The 16,523-nt window shown below is 51.1% G+C and overlaps 1 protein-coding gene across 2 annotated transcripts in view; it reads left to right on the top strand.

Annotated features, from left to right (window-relative positions):
- Positions 1-265: 265 nt before the first annotated feature.
- The window catches only part of IGFBP2 (insulin like growth factor binding protein 2), a 63,150-nt gene continuing 46,892 nt past the window's right edge, over positions 266-16,523 (top strand). Inside the window, exon 1 of one of the 2 annotated variants that reach the window (XM_075756975.1) lies at positions 266-808. In XM_075756975.1, coding sequence (XP_075613090.1) covers positions 406-808 — 403 coding nt within the window. In that variant the 5' untranslated portion in view covers positions 266-405. The remainder of the gene's footprint in view (positions 809-16,523) is intronic. The other variant, XM_075756976.1, reaches the window with a different exon arrangement.

The following is a 16,523-nucleotide window of genomic DNA, read 5'->3' as shown; positions in this document are numbered from 1 at the left end:
GGCAGATCCCCATCCCCGTGGGGCAGACCCTGACTCCCACAGCAGCAGGCTCTCGCCCCGTGATGGTCAGACCCCCCATTTCCTCTTTGGGGCATCCCCAACCTCCTGTGCGGCAGCCCCCGACCCCCTCTGGGTCTGATGCCCTGTCCCCTTTGGGGTAGCCCCTCCTCTGCCCTCCGGGACAGCCCCGACCCCCGGGGGGTGGGGGGGGGGGGGGGGGGCGGGCACGGGGGCGGCTCTAGGACCCGGCGGCGCCGCGGCGCGCCCGGCCCCGCTCCGCTCCGCGCCGAGCCGCGCCGTGCCGCTCGGCTCCGCTCCTCTCCGCGCCGCGCCGCGCCGTGCCGCGCCGCCGGGGGGGCCGAGCGGCGTGTCCACCTGCCGGCCCCGCCGCCCGTCAGTCCCGCCATGGCGCTCGGCGGGGTCGGTCGCGGCGGCGCGGCGCGGGCCGCCTGGCCGCGGCTGCTAGTGGCGGCGGCGGCGGCGGCGCTGGCGCTGGCGGGGCCGGCGCTGCCCGAGGTGCTGTTCCGCTGCCCGCCCTGCACGGCGGAGCGCCTGGCCGCCTGCCCCCCGGCCGCCCGCCCGCCCTGCCCCGAGCTGGTGCGGGAGCCGGGCTGCGGGTGCTGCCCGGTGTGCGCCCGCCTGGAGGCCGAGGCGTGCGGCGTCTACACGCCGCGCTGCGCCGCCGGCTTGCGCTGCTATCCCGACCCCGGCGCCGAGCTGCCCCTCCAAGCCCTGGTGCAGGGGCAGGGCACCTGCGCCCGCCGCCGCGACACGGCCGAGTACGGCGCCAGCGCCGAGCGCCCCGCAGGTGAGCAGCGCCCGGCACCGCGCACCCCGCGCAGCCGGCACCGGGGACCGCGGGTCAGGCACGGCGCAGCGAGAACCCCGCGCCGAGGACGGGGCACCGAGCGCCCGGCGCGCTGCGTGCTAGCTAGGGACCGGGCACCGCGCACCGGCAACTGGGAACCGGCGACCTGATGCTGGGGACGGTGCGTTGTGCACCGCGCACCGGGCATGGGGCACCGGGCACCACGCACCCGGGACGGAGCGCCGGGGGCAGCGCCGGGGCAGCGGGGCAAAGGGGATCCTAAAGGGGGTCCTCCTGGGGCAGAGCGACCCCTCGGGAGGGCAGGGAAGGGGGATCCCTGCGGGAGAGGAGAGAGACTAGGGAGGGACAAAGGGGGCAGGAATGAGAGGGGCGCTGGAGGCGGGCAAGGAGCGTGAGTGCATCCCTGGGAGTGTGGGGAAAAAGGGGTATTTGGGGGTGCAGATACCCCGGGGTTAGAGAGTGATGTTTCCTTGGCACGGAGCAGGAACCCCAGGGTCGGGGTGTAATGAGGGGGGGATGGGGAGACTGCCCCGGGGGACGGGGTGGAGGTTGGTGTCTTCTAGAGAAGAAAACCCATGGGTGAAGTCTGGGGAGAGGCAGCTGTGGGGGAGTCCTTCGGGGAGCAGAGGGAGGTGGAGGTTCAGATTTGGGTTTGGTGGGGGAATAAAATCACCACGGAGGGTGGCGGATGCCCCAAAGATATAGGGAGAGGCGGCATGGGAGGACCATGTGCTGCCTGGTGAGAAGGGGGTGGCTGAGGGACTGCGGGGGCCCTGCTATGTGGGGAACCTGTTCCCTATGGCTACCTTCCCAGCAGAGCCCACCTTGGAGTTGGGGTGGCTGCTGCCGGCTCTTGTGGGGGTCGTGGCCCCCCTGGTCCAGGCACTGGGTGCCGGGGGAAGCGGAGCCCTGAGGATGGGAATGCCAACAGGCTCCTGACCTGTTGCTGCGATTGCTGTGGGAGGGAGCGCTCCTGGGGATGCCGATACAGCAGGGGTTTTATTAATAGTTCCTCTCCCTTGCGATCAGCTACAAGCTCGTTCCCTTTCTGTGGGATGTTGAAAATTGCCGAATCAGAGTAGAAACCAGCACTTTCTCCTTTGAAATCATCCCTCCTTGACTTCTGCCTCCTTGCTGGTTTTGCTCCCCTGGCTATGACTGGGGCTCTGACCCTGTTTGCATAACTAGTTCAGCAGCACGACTTTGAATAATTCCCTCCCTTCCCTCTTCTAGAGGCTTTATTTAAAAGCACTCTGAACCAGGCTCTTCCTCTTGGCTTCACTCTGCAGGAGGATGGGAGCGCAGCTGGGTACCTGCGCACACTGCTCCGCTCGAGGAGGAGAGATGGAGAGAGGGGGATGAAGAAAAATCATCAGCAGGGAAAACTTTTGCACGTTGCAAGCTGCTGCTTCCGTGCACCCAGGCTGCAACTGCTGCGGTCCCCACTCCTGTCCCCCCTCCTTTGCCCAGCTGCAAAGGGCTGTGGAGAGCTGGGAGTCTGGAGAACACGTTGATGTGAAATCTTGCTTGACTACAGAATATGAGTGTCAAGGGAGTGAATTTTACACTCTCCAGAAGAAGCCAAGGGCATTTAGATTTAAGGAATCTGGCGCTGACTTCCAGGCTTTTATGCTTTTACAAGAAGTTGGGGGGTGGGGGTGGGCAGAGCATTGCAGTGATGGGTCGAGGTGATTTTCTGAGTTAATGCTGCTTTTTTTTGCTTTTATGACCTTTATTTCAGAATTATGTTACTTCACTGAGTATTTTGCTTGATTTTATTATCTTTATTTCTTTACAATGGATGTGATTTATTTGACCATATCTCTGTGTGTAATACACACACGTAAATAGCACAGTTTAACGTATGTGGTGCTCTGTGATGTCCATAGGGGGTGAATAATAAAAATACTGGCACGTCCTTAACCAGCGTGATGTGAAACATGCAGCTGGAATATTCACAGACGATCATGTCTTGGCAGAGGAGCTTGGACATCCAGAAAAGGGTTTGCTTTCTTCAGATTACAAAACTTTTAACAGGTTGTTGTAGCCATTAGGAAAAAAAAAACAAAACACAACACCAAACCAAACCAAAATACAAAACAACCAAACCCACAATGAAAACAAAACCCGAACCTGCCAGCTTCACTTGATACTCTTCTGTTCAGGCTCACATTGTCGCTTCCATCTGCAGCGTGCCTGCAAAACATACGAGGGAGAGTTTGCTTTTCGTTTAAAGCAGTGACAGGGAAAGCAGTCTGGCACCCGAAAGAGCAGGGATTGGAATTCCCTTTCAAATGCTGATGTCAAGCTAGTTTCAAGAGTGCCCCTAGAGCAGGTTTTTGCCTGCAAAAGGCAGGTGTTGAGGCTCTTTTTTTTTCTTTCTTTTCTTTTTTTTTTTTTTTTTTCCTTAAATGTGCTTAAAGGTATTTTCCCTTTTTCCCCTTTCCAGCTTGAAAAAGGCTCCTTTGGTCGATTCAGGACTGGAATGCAGAGCTCGTGCTATTCCTAAATTAAGAGGCTGGCAAGTTTTTTTGTCCCTGATGAGAGGCAGAAGGATTGCCCAAATGAAACAAGGAATAAAACTCTGCAAATTCTCCTGCTGTGGCTCCAGCATTGTTTAGTCTTCCACTTAGGTCTGTAAAGCCAATCCTGAAATGGTTGTAGGCGGAAAGTAACATAAACCACCATGTAACTAGGAAGCAGGGGATGTTGCTCATTGCACAAGAGGCTTTGGGTATTTTGAAGATGTTGGGAATGTTGGAACAAAATAGCAGCAGTCTGTGGAAATCAGGCTGAGAACTTCTCCCCCCCGCCCCGGGAGGTGAGTCCACTAACTCCCGCCAATGGTGGGAGCGAGACAGAGGCTCAGCACCTCCAGGGATCAGGGCCTCTGAAATAGTTTCAATGCCACAGGACCACACTCTTTTACAGTTTATTTCAGGTCATCACCTAACGAACTTTATGTACTGCCGACTGGAACCGCCTGCGCTGGGGACAGAGGGTTGTTATTGTGCGCGTGAAGCTCGCAGGGTTCATGCCAGTCTTGAGTGTGTTTATTCTTTCAGCACCTCAGCGAGATCGGCACACTGTTTTTTGCAGATGGTCTAAATGATGTGCCCGAGGTCTGCCAGGACACAGGGAGCAGAGTGAGAGCTATCTGTACATCATGTTAGCAGTCTGTGTCTTGGCAAATCATGTCCCGGTCCCTGACAGCCGTCTCCTCTCCAAGCAGGTCTAGAGTGGTCCAGGACTCAGTGGGTCCTGGAGACACAATGTGCTTTGAGAGGCATTACAGGTACCATTGGGGTCTCAACCTCTCTGGTCTCAGCTGGAGGGTGGGGATGCTGCCTTCTGCTTTGGCCATCAGGAACTGGAATCATGGTCTTCTCCAGGTCTCAGCTGCAATGTCCTTCTCCCTTCCTTCTCCTGAGTTTAGCTCTCACCTTGTGTCAGAGTAGGCAAGCTCAGGAGCTAATCTTGCAGAAAGCCAGCCCCAGGAAACGAGTACATGGTTTTCTGTCAGATCAATGACCTCAACGGGCTCAAGGTGCAGCAGGGTGCCAGTGCTGCTCCAAGGGGGAACTTGTGCTAGGAGGTGGAGCAGGGCAGATCTTAGCAATGTCAGCAAATGTCCTAAATTGTCTTGCCCAAGTTATGAGAATAGCTGAAGAACATCTATTTTCTCCTAACGGAGACAAGGTTCTAGGAATAAAACTTGTTCCACTCTGAAAAAATTGGTTCTCAAGCCACTGTTCAAAGCTGATCAGTTAAGGGGTCTTTTTTCCCCTTTGCCAGTGCAGTTCAGTTGGGTTTGTAGTATTGTTTTGTTGTTGGCATATTTGTACTAATTCAGTGGGATCTGCCTCAGAACCCACTGTTGGCTATCGAGTCCTGCTTTGGAATCTCATTTCTTTATTAAAACAAATGTGGTTTTTTCAGTCCATGCCAGTGCAAAGTAAGCTTTCCGAATGGAAAGAGAGCTGTGCAAAGAATGCAGCCCTGGGCAAACTTGAACTTGCAGGGCTGGGGTCGCCTCATTCACCTGGTCAGGGACTCCACTTTGAACTCCCATGATATAAAAACAGCATCAAAATAGTTAACTGTTAAAAATGCAGCTTGTTTTAGCATCCAACTAAAATCCTTATTTGGGTAGCCCCAAATGCCACACATCCTTCCTTATGGGTCAAATGTCAAAACCTCCATTTCCCCTTGGGAGGCAGCTGCTAAAAGACAGTTTAATGTATTGTTCCAAAACACAGAAGATTCTGAGGTTGGAGGTAGCATAATATAAGTGGAATTTTAACAGCAACTTGAAAACCATGCCAGTAATACTATGAGTGCATTTTTCACATCCAGTGAATTGCCAGGAAGACTTCTGCTTTTCTCCTGCTTTTATAAGGAAATGAAGCATCCGTCATGATCTGCGTGTGCATGTGTGTATCTGTCCTTCTGCCCTCACAACTTCTGACCCGTCAGTCAAGTTGGCCAGATCTAACTCAGCAGTGGATGTCCTGAGGGCACTGTGTTGCTAAAAAGTGGGTGAGGGGTAGAGGAGAGCCAGGCTATGAGTGTCCCCCTCGTCCTGTGCTAGATGCCTTTTGAGGCAGAAGCACATGAGCAAGAGGGAGGTTAATTATGAGTGCTGCAACCAGGCGTTCAGCCTGGCTTATGCAAGCTTGGACATTCCTAGACACCAGCGAAGCCAACTGCAAGAACCAAATCCACAGCAGTGTGTTAATATAGTGGCTCTGCCTAGGATAAACTTTGCAGAGCTCCTTGCCTTAGAAGAAATTATGAAAAGTGAAATGCAAGTAATAACAGCTCTAAGGGTGATACATGAATGAAAAAACCACACAGTTCATCTGTCCTCGCTGCCTCTGGGCAGTAGGTGGACCAGGTCTTCAAGCTCCTTTGTGGCAGCTGTGTCTGGTCAAGAGCTAACCTGGTTGGGCCCTGGGCTGGCTGTCATCTGTAAGTATTACGACAATAAATAACACCTTGTGGAGCAGCTTCTTGAAAATAATGCTACCCCCTGCCCCAGTCCCACTAGAGTTTGCTGTGGTGGGGGTGATGGTGGTGTGAAAGTGGTCATTTGGAGGGAGGGGGAAGCCTGGGAAGATTTCAAGGCCCTGGCCCAAAGGAGAAATGTGTTTTCATGCTGTCCCTTGGCAAATGATCTGTTTCCTTCTTGCTCTTTGCAGTTGTTTCCTTTCCTCTGGGTTTCAGGCACACACTCGCTGAGCATGGTATTTGTCAAGGGAACAGCAAGAAGCCCCGTCTGTGAGAAAGTCCATGTCGTTTGTTTTATCCACATCCAGGAATTGAGCCGAGATAAACAATTTGGGAGGCAAAACAGTGAAAACTGGAATGCAAGAGGTGTGTTTGTGTATGGCTCTGTACTAGACCTGGCTGCAGTATTAGCTGGGGCTCATTTATCTGCCTGATGGGCAGCTGTCGCTGTTATCCACAAACACGGCTGGATTTGTGAGGGCAGGGTTTCATCCCAGAGGCCAGCAGCACTCCTGTACCTGCTTTTCTTGATCACATGTTCAGCACTAAGGGGCTAGGAGGAACTGTGTTTTCCCTGGTGGATTTTTTGTGTTTCTGCTTGGATTGGGCAATTCCAGCTTTCTGAGCATGGTCACATCTGCCTTCCCTGCTGGGGCTCTGATTCCTTCAGGGAGAATCTTTTGCTCTAGGCAGACAAAGAGGAAGGTCAAGGTAAAATGTAAAGATGCTTTTAAAGCATTTCTGTTACAAGAGGAGGGCTGAGCTTGGTGGTGTACTGAGTTTCCAGGTGTAAGAATTCCTGGTTTCTTTCCTTGAATCAGGATGAAATACGTAACTTCGATCCAGTGGCTGCTTAGCAGATCCGCTCCATATCAGAGGGACACAAAGCCATTGCCATTGCACACGCTTCCACCCATCTTCAGTCCTGGCTCTTCCTTGGGGAGGCACTGCCTGAATCAGTGCGTGTGTGACTGGTTTTGAGGGTGTCCTTTAGCAGCACATACTGAACACATTGGGCCTGGCTTTGCAACGTGTCCTTGCTGACTGTGTGCATCTGCCAGAAGAGGCAGGTTTGTCCTCAGTGGAAGAGTAAGGCTTTGCCTGATGGCATTGGCCTTGTGCAGAAAGCTGTGTTAGTGCCCCGTGACTGCCTGGGGAGGGAGGTGTGTTACGTGTGCCTTCGCTGTGTGCCGTGCATGCTGCCTCAGGGGTGCTGAGAGTGCTACGGGATTTGGAAGCTAACCAATGGTGCATGCTCCTCGTGTTGACTTGGGAGAGAAGGAAAAAATCCTTGCTGGGGGTCCTAACGTTGTGCAGATTATTCTTGGCTGCCTTTCATCCCTGCTGAGCTGATCTCATGGCAGTTGTGCCCCACTCCCTCCCTGTCCTGGGGCGCATCCTCGTGCTCCATCATACAGGTCCTTGGACCCTGAGTGAGCCATGATAGGGAGTTAACCCAAGCAAATCTTCACTTTTCTGGAAGGATGAGTTTTCTGCCAGTTTAGCAGATTGCAAATCCAGTCTTATTACTATTTCCACAAAGAACAACTGCCTTCAGCAGACCGAGTCTTTGCCTTTGAAACATCTTTGCCTACCTTCAGCAGTCACTGCCAGCAAGCTGGAAGGTGTTTCTCATTCACGAAGTGGCCAAGTGTGACCTCATTAAACGTGTGAGTTGACATCTAATTACAAGCAAACATGATGTGGTGGCTATCCTAGGCAAAGGCTTAAGAGAAAGCGGTTAGTGCACGGTTATCGGAGCTTTGCTGCAGCCCAGCATTTGACAGCTTGTTGTAACTGCATTATTGATTGTCTTCTGTTCGGTGTTTTGCCCCACACATGATTTAGCTAGATACCAGTGGGAAGATAAAGTCTCTTGCTGCATCAGCTTATGGTAGAAATAAATTGTTTTAGCAGGGAAAGGGTCAGTAATCACATGCCTTTCTTATGGACTGGAATACTGGGAAACATCAGGTCACTTTTATAAGCTTTAAACTATCCTTTGACATTGCAGCTTTTATTCTGAAGAAAGCTGCACTGTGCCTCTTGGCTGGTAAGGGAACAAGTTCGCTGCCTGGTGCTCTCTGTAGTCAAAGATCCCATTAATTCTGCCAGCCGCAAGGAATGATTTCTTGGTATTTCTTTCTGGACTGTAATTGAGAGTGACACAAAGCACTGGTGGGAATTGGACCATGTTGAAATCCCTGCTTTTCCTTACAATTTTCTGCAGATCAACCAACTCAGGTGGGATGAGGGAATTTCTAATGCTCTGCCCTTGAAATTAATAATGTCTCCAACACCTTACTGGTTGGAGGCAATTTTAGAGAGGAGTTTTTTGTGCCTCGTTTCAGCTTGTCCTTGTAGCCAGGTGATGCCTACAACAGTGATGGGCTGTTGCAGTCACTTGCATGGAGTCATCTATATGAGAGTCCTGTAGTCCTACAATGTCAGGAAAATTCATGAAGCTTTGCTCAGTATTTTTGCTCGAGACCACAGCAAGATTTCCTTGGTAAGATCTTGCTTTGCAGACTTCAGCCAAGGCAGTCTGTTCTCAGCTCTTCTGGCTAGTTGTAGAAGACCCAGTCCATGCTAGTGGACTGCTCTTGACTTGGTGAGAAGGTTGTCTGATAACCTTCCCACGTTTTCCTCTTGCTGTGTAAAACTAGAAGAGGGTGGACACCTGATGCCCACGTCTCAGGAGTGCTTGCTGTTCAGTCTGGGGGGGACTGGTGGGTGCAGTGAAGATGATTTTGTGGTTTGGAGTGTCCTCCAAGACTTGGTAACTCCAAAGATCAGATGTGTGTCCCCCAACATGACCTGTCTCCTATAGGGTAGGGAGTGCCCCGTATTTTAGAAGTCCCAAATTTTGCTCTCAAGGGGAGCAGAATAGATCCTGGGCATCCCCAGTGAAGGCAGAAGAGCAGAAGCAGTGAAACTGTCCAGAATCTGACCTTTTCTTGCATCTGGAAAGTTGCTCAGGGGTCACTTTCTGTTTGAATCCAGGAGGTTTTGTCTATGGTGCTCAGCACGCCGTTTCGCTGCAAGCTGAGCTGGGGGGAGACACAGGGTTTGCGACCGGCGCGATGGCAGCCCTCCCACACAGCCCATGTGGAAACACTCGTCTCCCGTTGCTTTCAGCGGGCGAGCGGCTCGCCTCCATCTGGTGCTGTTTCATCTGGCACTTCAAAAGCAAGCAGAAGTGGGGAGAGGAACTCAGGTTCAGTGAAGAGGAATGGCATCAGGAAGAGGAGGAGGACCGAAAGGGGTGGCCGGGATGGGACTCCATCCTCACGTGCCGTTGGAGCCCAGAGCTGGTGCTGGGGCTCTGCCCCGTAGCCCCAACAGGGATGTGGAGCTACCGAGGCTGTGGAGAATCCAAGGCAGCTGGCTCAGGGGCTCCCCAGGGTGCGTGGTTTGTGTCCTCCAGGTCCTGGCTGCTGGGAGAGTTTGGTGTGGAGGTTGTAGGGTTGGAGTGGTTGGCCACCATGGTGTTTCTGTTTGCAGTGAGGCTAACCCAACAGCCCCAGGGCTTTCTGTGGCTGTTTTTCGTTCCTTCTGGTCCTCCTGGCTCACCCTCCAGTTCCTGTGCTAAAGACAAATTCCAGTTATATTGGTGAATTATGTCTTGCTTCTTGGGGACCCTTGTCAGGGGTGCCGCAATCCACCCTCCACACGGTAGCTGCTTTGCTCTTCTAGGTTTGAAGCTGAACCAGTGTGAGGAAAATGCTGAGTGACAACACCACAACGACTCTTACCACTGCTTTATGAAGGTTGGAAGAACTGTATCAGGCTCCATCCCGGGCTCTAACAAGGCATCTTTTTGGCCAACGGGTCAAGGACAACATTCCTGTGGTGGAGCCTTCTCTCTCTCTGTACTACTGGTCTCCAATAGCCATTCTTTTCCTAGCGTAGTACCCATCACTAAGCAAGGGCCATGAGTTTGATACGATCCCTGATGTGTAGAGGGCACTTTCCTTTCTTCTGAACATCATATGAACCAAATTGATATAATTGCAGGGAAATCACTGCTGCACCATCTTGATCTGACTGTGGTGTGAATGGACAGATAAATGATCTGACGTGATGGAAAGTGGGATGGGGAGGCCTAAAGCAATGATTTTCCATGGTAGGGGACCTTTTCCTTTGGCCATGGTGAACAGCGCTGTGACCACTGCTTGTGCAGAGGTGGTTTTGGGAGGATTTTGTTCAGACTGTTAGAAATTAGGGTTGTTACAGGTAGTCCATTACATAGGACATTTGGGGCAGAAGGTCGGGATTTCTAGTGGTGTTCAGGGAATATTGCCATTCCTGGGACTGGATGGTGGGACAGCACTAGAAGTACTATTTAAAGGCTAACCCTCTAATCCATCACTGAATATAAAGATCAGTCCAGAACTGGGAGACAAAAACGAGACTAAGGCAAAATGGTGCCTTCTTACACAACAGGTCAGCTCCCTGTGGGTATTCTGAGTAATTTTATTGTTGTTGATTTTAGTGACTAAAATAAGTTTATTCCATGCTTTTTTTCCCTGCCAGGCCTCACAGACCCTGTCACCCCTATCTTGCAGGGAATGCGACAGATTCCATTAATTCTTGTGCATTATTGAGGGATTTCAGTTGATGAGATTCTTGCCTGGAATTCTCAGTGGAGGAGCTCGGCTTCCCACTGCCTGCAGATGGGACCTGAAAAGCTCAGCCTCCTAGCATGCCCAGCTGGGTGGTGGGAATACAACTTCTGACATCTCCAGGACAAGTTTGGTACCCTGCTCCCTTCAAGGCACCTGTCACTGAGAGCATGGCCAAGGCTGGGCAGGTGGAAACAGTTCGTTTGCAGAGCTTTGAAAAATGCCGAAATGCCTGATTTGGCCTGATTTTGGAGGTCTAGGGAGGTCTAGACCTCTGTGCACATGACGGGGGCATGCTTGGTCTGGGGGGCACTGGGAGGAATTTGGCATGGAGCCTTCTGAGGCAACTGTCTTGTTTAGTAAAACTCAGGCTGTGGGAGTTGGTGTGAGGAAATAACAACATCCACTTTGGTTTCTGCAGTCTCTGTCCCAGGGGCTGGTCGGGTGTTGCAGGAGGCCACAGGAATCCTGCTTGTGACCACAGCCAGATTAATGGCCATTTTGGCAGCTTTTCAGGAGTGAGGAATTTGGCCACTTTCACAATTATGGCTAGAAATTCCACATGAATTAATTAGTTTTATTATGGGACATGTCCTTCCTGCTCCTCCAGGGCTGCCTGAAACACTGAGCTCATTACATGAAGAAATGAAAATAGTACTAAAAATAAGAACTGGTATCCCAAGCCTTTGTGAGGAAACACACAGAGTATACCGACATCCTCCACCGGACGTGCTTCCCAAGCTGTGGCTTTTGGCCAGATGAGATGTAAACCCAAGTTTTAGATCAATTGCAGCCACTAAAACGCCCCAGCCTGCTCCATGAGGGTGTCTTCTTTCCGGGTCTTGGCCCCTACTCAGCTTAAGCCATTCATCTAGGCTTCTTAATGACTCCCACAGTTTCAGTTTGATGCAGTGTTCAGATCTCACCCTTGGATGTTGCACAGTGGAGGCTGCATGTCTTCAGCCTCCTCTCTCCATAGGATGGGTTTCCATAGCATTATTCCTGTCTTGCAAGGACACCGTTTGCTTCTATGGTAGTAAAGTGCTTGGAAATACCATTAGGAAAGGGTGCTCTGCATTTGAGTTTTGGTCAAGGGTATGCAATAAAAATGACAGCATGGGACTTTAGAAAGGTCTGCTCAAGAGTAGTCAGAATAACATTAGACTGAGTAAATATTTTGGGAGCTCAGGGTTGATAACTTTCCCTTGCTTACGTTTGTGAGGAGTCAACCCACCTCTCACGTGGCTTTTAAATAAAGGTTGTCCATGGACTCAGTGTGCTTCTATTTTAATCCCTTTTTAGAAGCGCTGATGTTGTCTTGAGATTTGCCTGCTGGTAAGGTTCAGGTGTGCAAAATGCACACTTCTTGCCGGTCATTCCAGTGTTTGCTTTACGAATATTACTTCAGATACTTGGGTTTGGACAGGGGGTTCTCCTTTTGAGTCTAACCCCTCCTTTCTGCTCTGGCCCACCTTTGTGAACTGGGACTTGACTTGTTTGCTTTCTTCCCCCCTTGGTTTGGATGAAACGAGTTCAACATGGCAAAGCTGAACAATGAGGTGGTAAAGTTCCTGCAGGTCCCACTGCACAAAGTGTGGTTTGTTTGGTGCTCAGCCCTCTTGAGAATTGTGACCCTCATCCTGCAGGGACTAAGGCCAGCCGAGCTGACAAAAGGCTGAAACACAAAATTTTCAGCATTAACAAAATGTGCCCAGTAAAAAAGAGTAAAAAATGACACGGCAGATATAGATTCTTTTAATCTCAGACAGTTGGAAAGCTTCTGTCTTTCTAGTAATGTTTGTTATTGATTTCAGTCATTGCTTTCCTCCATTTTTCTGTTTACTCTTTTTATCAGGCTGGTTTCAAGGATTTGTTACGTTAACCCCTGGCCATTTGGCTGGCCCTGCACGTGCTGAAACCGACCTTTGCAAATTCAGACCACCCCAAAAGCGCTTGGGCAGTGCAGATGTGACTGGGCAGCAGACCAACCTGGCCAAAGGTCCATCAAGTCCTTAATCCTGCCTTAGGTGGTGGCCAGTGGTCTGCAAATTGGGAATTTATAAAAAGAGTATGAAGTGGGCCTTGCGAGGGGAGAACAGTGCTATGGAAATCCATCACACTGCTGACACCATTCAGCCCACGATTTCAGGGATTTCCAAAGCACAGCCCGGTCTGCTGGCCACTTGCAGAGGCACCTTCTTTGTTGGGTGAGCTGCCCTCCTGACTTCTAGCAGTGGGGTTTCAAGTGCTTGAGAAGCCATGCAACCCCTTGGCTGTGTACATCACTGTGGTGTCTTGAGGCTTTGGGATAGGAAGATCTCCATGTACAAGACCAGTTTGGGGTTGCTCTTACAAATCCAGTTTGCTACCTGTTCCCATCTCCCGGCACCTCATGTGTCCAGGAGCAACAGCTGTGGCGAGAAGGGAGGTCCCATCACCTGGGCTGTGCTCAGCGGAAACACAGTCTTGCCCAGATCTGGTTTTTCCCTGAGTTACGTTCTGGGAGAGTTCAGCCTCCGGGTTGTGGCTGGCAGCGTCCTGTCCCCTGGAGCTGATCTGCCCTAGCAGAGCTGAAATGTCCCAGCTGACCTAAAAGGCTGCTTGCGATTGAAATGCAGCGCCTCCCTATAAATATTTAACTGAGTCTGTTTTTGTCTGGGTTTTTTTCTAGTTCTATTTTCCCTGCCTACGTGGGGATAGTCAACTGAATGTATATCCCCTCCATGGCATCCTGTGGTGAAGCAGCATTTTTGGCAGTTAAATTATGCATCTTGCTTGTCTCCCGCCATTACCCATGGTCAAGACTGACATCAAGCTCAGTGTTAAGTGTGTGAATGCTCCTGTGGAAATGTTTGCAACCCACTGTGGGCTGCCCACTGCCTGTGAACTACATCCTGAGAAACTCTGCACAGTCTGCAGTAAGCTTTTGCAGCTTTTCTCTCGAAGCAGTGAAGTCCCATAAGATTTACAAAACTTTTTTAGTGGGGGAAGTTCCCAAGATTTTGTCCAAGAAAGAGTTGTGAATGGGTGGGACTTCAGGCTGCGTGGCAGAAAGTGTTTGCAATGCAAGACTGCAGTTAGTGCGGTAACACAAGAAGGTGCCTCTGTGAGCAGCCGCAGACTGGGCTGTGCTTTGGAAATCCCTGAAATCGTGGGCTGAGCAGTGTCAGCAGCGTGACCTGAGCTGCGCTGACTGCCTGACGCCAGTACCTGGGGCTTGTTGTGCAAGGTGTGCAGTCTGCCCTGTACTGGAGTAACCCCGAGCTGGGTTGCTCTCTTCTCTCTCCAGCCGTGGAAGCATGCACGGTGCCTGGAACCGCAGCCTGGCAGGGACTGGGACGTTGCAGATCAGATGCTGTCCCTGTGATGGAGCTGGGGAGTTCGGCTGGGGGTGTTAGCTTCATTGCAAGAGCTGTGCCATGAGGTAGGGTCGCTCACCATCGCAGCTCACCATGGAGAAAATGCAATTTCCCTATTGTCACAGTGGTGAACAGCTGCATTGCAGAGCCTGAGACACAACGTTGGTTCCCCTTCACTCCAAACCTGGCCTCATGCGGCATAGGGGCTGGTACAGTGCGGTGCTGCCATCCTTTCCTGCCTTGCGTGTCATGGGGAGAGTGGGGCTTCGCTGTTTTCAGCTGGTGAGTCGGACCAGAGTTGCAGGTTTCCCCTTTTTCCAGCTAGACACGTGCACCTCTTTTAAGGCAGCCAAGGCACAGAGCGGGTGAGACTGAACCTCCCCGAAAACCCTGCAGGTCCCCAAGGAGCTGGTACGGGGACCTCAGAGCGGGTTTAGACATCAAAGTTTGGGCAAACATATGCTGCAATGCTGCGTGGAGGGACTTCTGTCCAGGGGCTTTCCTGTAGGGAGACATACCCGGGAAGCAGAAAGAGCAAGTGACTAAACATCACGGTTACATTCCTGCCATCTGAAAAGAACTCCCTATTTTATTTTGGCTGTGAAAATTAACTTCCCTTTTCTCCTCCCTGAGCAGTCGAGCTGGCCTCCGGCGGCTGTGCTGTCCCGGCGGATACACAGGACGGTCCAGGTCAGGCTGAAAGGAAAACTCTCCTACTGGGGGCTTTTCACTGTTGTGCTCCTTTCTAAAGAAAATGTGGAGGACTTTCCTGGCCCTTGTGAAGGCCAAGATGCAGGTCTGTAGCTGGAATAGGGTAGGCCTGGCCTCATTTGGGAACTCATCAGGGTATTGAGCTGCTCGCTTCCCTCCTGCATCTCCTGTGCTGCTATCTGAGCTGCATGAGGTGGGGGCTGGCATCCGGCTTTGTGTATTTGTGTAATTAATCTCATCCCTCCCCGACTGTGGTTCTGCTGCCCCCAGCCACAGACTGGCCATGGGCATCTGCGTTTGGTCTCTGCTGCGCTGTGAAAGCCTCACCTGGAAGTCAAGGAAACTGAGGTAGCGTACCTCAGTATGCTGGGTGTGTTGTTCTTGGGGATACTTATCCTTTGGTCCTGGAAGACTGGGATCAAATCTCAGGAGAGCAAGTTTCTTAGCCTGAACAGCTTGCTAGTTGCTCCAGTGTTGAACACTACAAAAACCACGATGGTCCCACATGTTGCTAGTTTGAAGATGCTAGGGTGAGGAAAACACTGAAAAGGCTCCAATGCAAAATCCCCTGGGATTTTTTGGAGTTTAATACTCTTTCCAATAGCAGAAGCCTGGACTTTTGTGGGATGAGAGCCTGATGGGTAAGGAATGATCCATCAAGTGCTGCACTCAGGAGAAATCAAGAGCTTGGTCCTGATTTGCAGAAGGCTTTTGGGGGCCTTCTGGGATCATCTTGGTGCCAAGAAGAAACTATGCACCATTACCATTATACCCACGCTGACCATGTGCATTCAGACCAGCATGTTCATCCCAGCCCCTCTTGCCTTCTTCCTTTGCTGCTGTTTTTTTCCCTAGAGCCCTGTACATTTTTCCCATTGTGTTTTTTTGGTCAGCAAATTTATTTTTTTCCTGCTATAAAGTGCTGTGCTCTCTTTCTTCCTCTTGTTTTCTCTTCCTGCATTTCTGCCAGCCTCATCTTCTCTCCCCATGCCTGCTCTCAGATTTACTTTGCATATTTTCAGCAGGGTGCTAGCAGGCTCATTTTGACCTGTCTGGCTTGGTGAAGACCTGCTGAAACCTGCCATTGCTCCAGAGAGAGCATCCATCAGGGGCTGTCCCTTCGGGGTGGGAGGGTCAGGCACAGAGCAATGCATCAGCATGTTTGGGAGCTGTGGAAGTGACACGCTCGGGTGTTGGAGTACGATGAAGTCCACATGTTGGTTCCTGCTTGGGGCTGATCATTTTGGTTTGGCTGCCAAGCCATTAAAAAAAAAAAAAAAAGACAAAATCTAAGGTTTTATTCAGGTAGCTTTGAAATATTGGCATTTCTTCTTGGGAGCACAAAGGAACCTCAAAACAAGCTTGCAAAGATTTTGAGGGAGATCAGCAGCAAAAAAAGTTTACCATTTGAGCACCTTTAAAGAAAGCAAAGGGAATGAACAGTCAGACTCTCACAAGTGGCCCTAAAGAGCATGCCACCAGTTTACCCAGTGACCTAGGATGTGTGAAAAGTGGCCCCAACCTCTTCGCGAGATGTGAGCACAGACTGTCTGGGCTCCTGCACAGTAACACTTGGGTCTTTCCAAACGATGGCATTTCAGTTCACGTAAGCAGCTGATGATGTTTGGGGAAGAGACTGGAGGAGTGCAGGGATCTTGCATGATCATGCTCCAGCAGCTGCAGGAGCCCCAGGATCTCTGACTCAGTAGGTATGGATGAGTTTAGTCCCTAATGGCCGGGCTCTTGGTGGCTTGTGTTTTCATTGCTCTTCCTGTTCTTGCTGAAATTGTGCCATAAATGTACCTCCTCGGTGGAGTTGCTGGTACGCAGGCTCCCCTCCACCAACCAGCCCCAGTACTGACCATAATCTTCTATTTCTTTTCCTTCTAAAAGGGCCGAAAAGAAGCCTTGGGTTTCACCATGAGCAGACCTTTTTGACTTGGTTGTTGTGATTAAACACAAGCAAAACCAAAACCTGGAACATTTTCT

This window comes from Balearica regulorum, chromosome 6, assembly GCF_011004875.1.
Source record: "Balearica regulorum gibbericeps isolate bBalReg1 chromosome 6, bBalReg1.pri, whole genome shotgun sequence".
Lineage (NCBI taxonomy): Eukaryota > Metazoa > Chordata > Aves > Gruiformes > Gruidae > Balearica > Balearica regulorum.
This window is presented reverse-complemented; position numbering and strand designations above follow the sequence as displayed.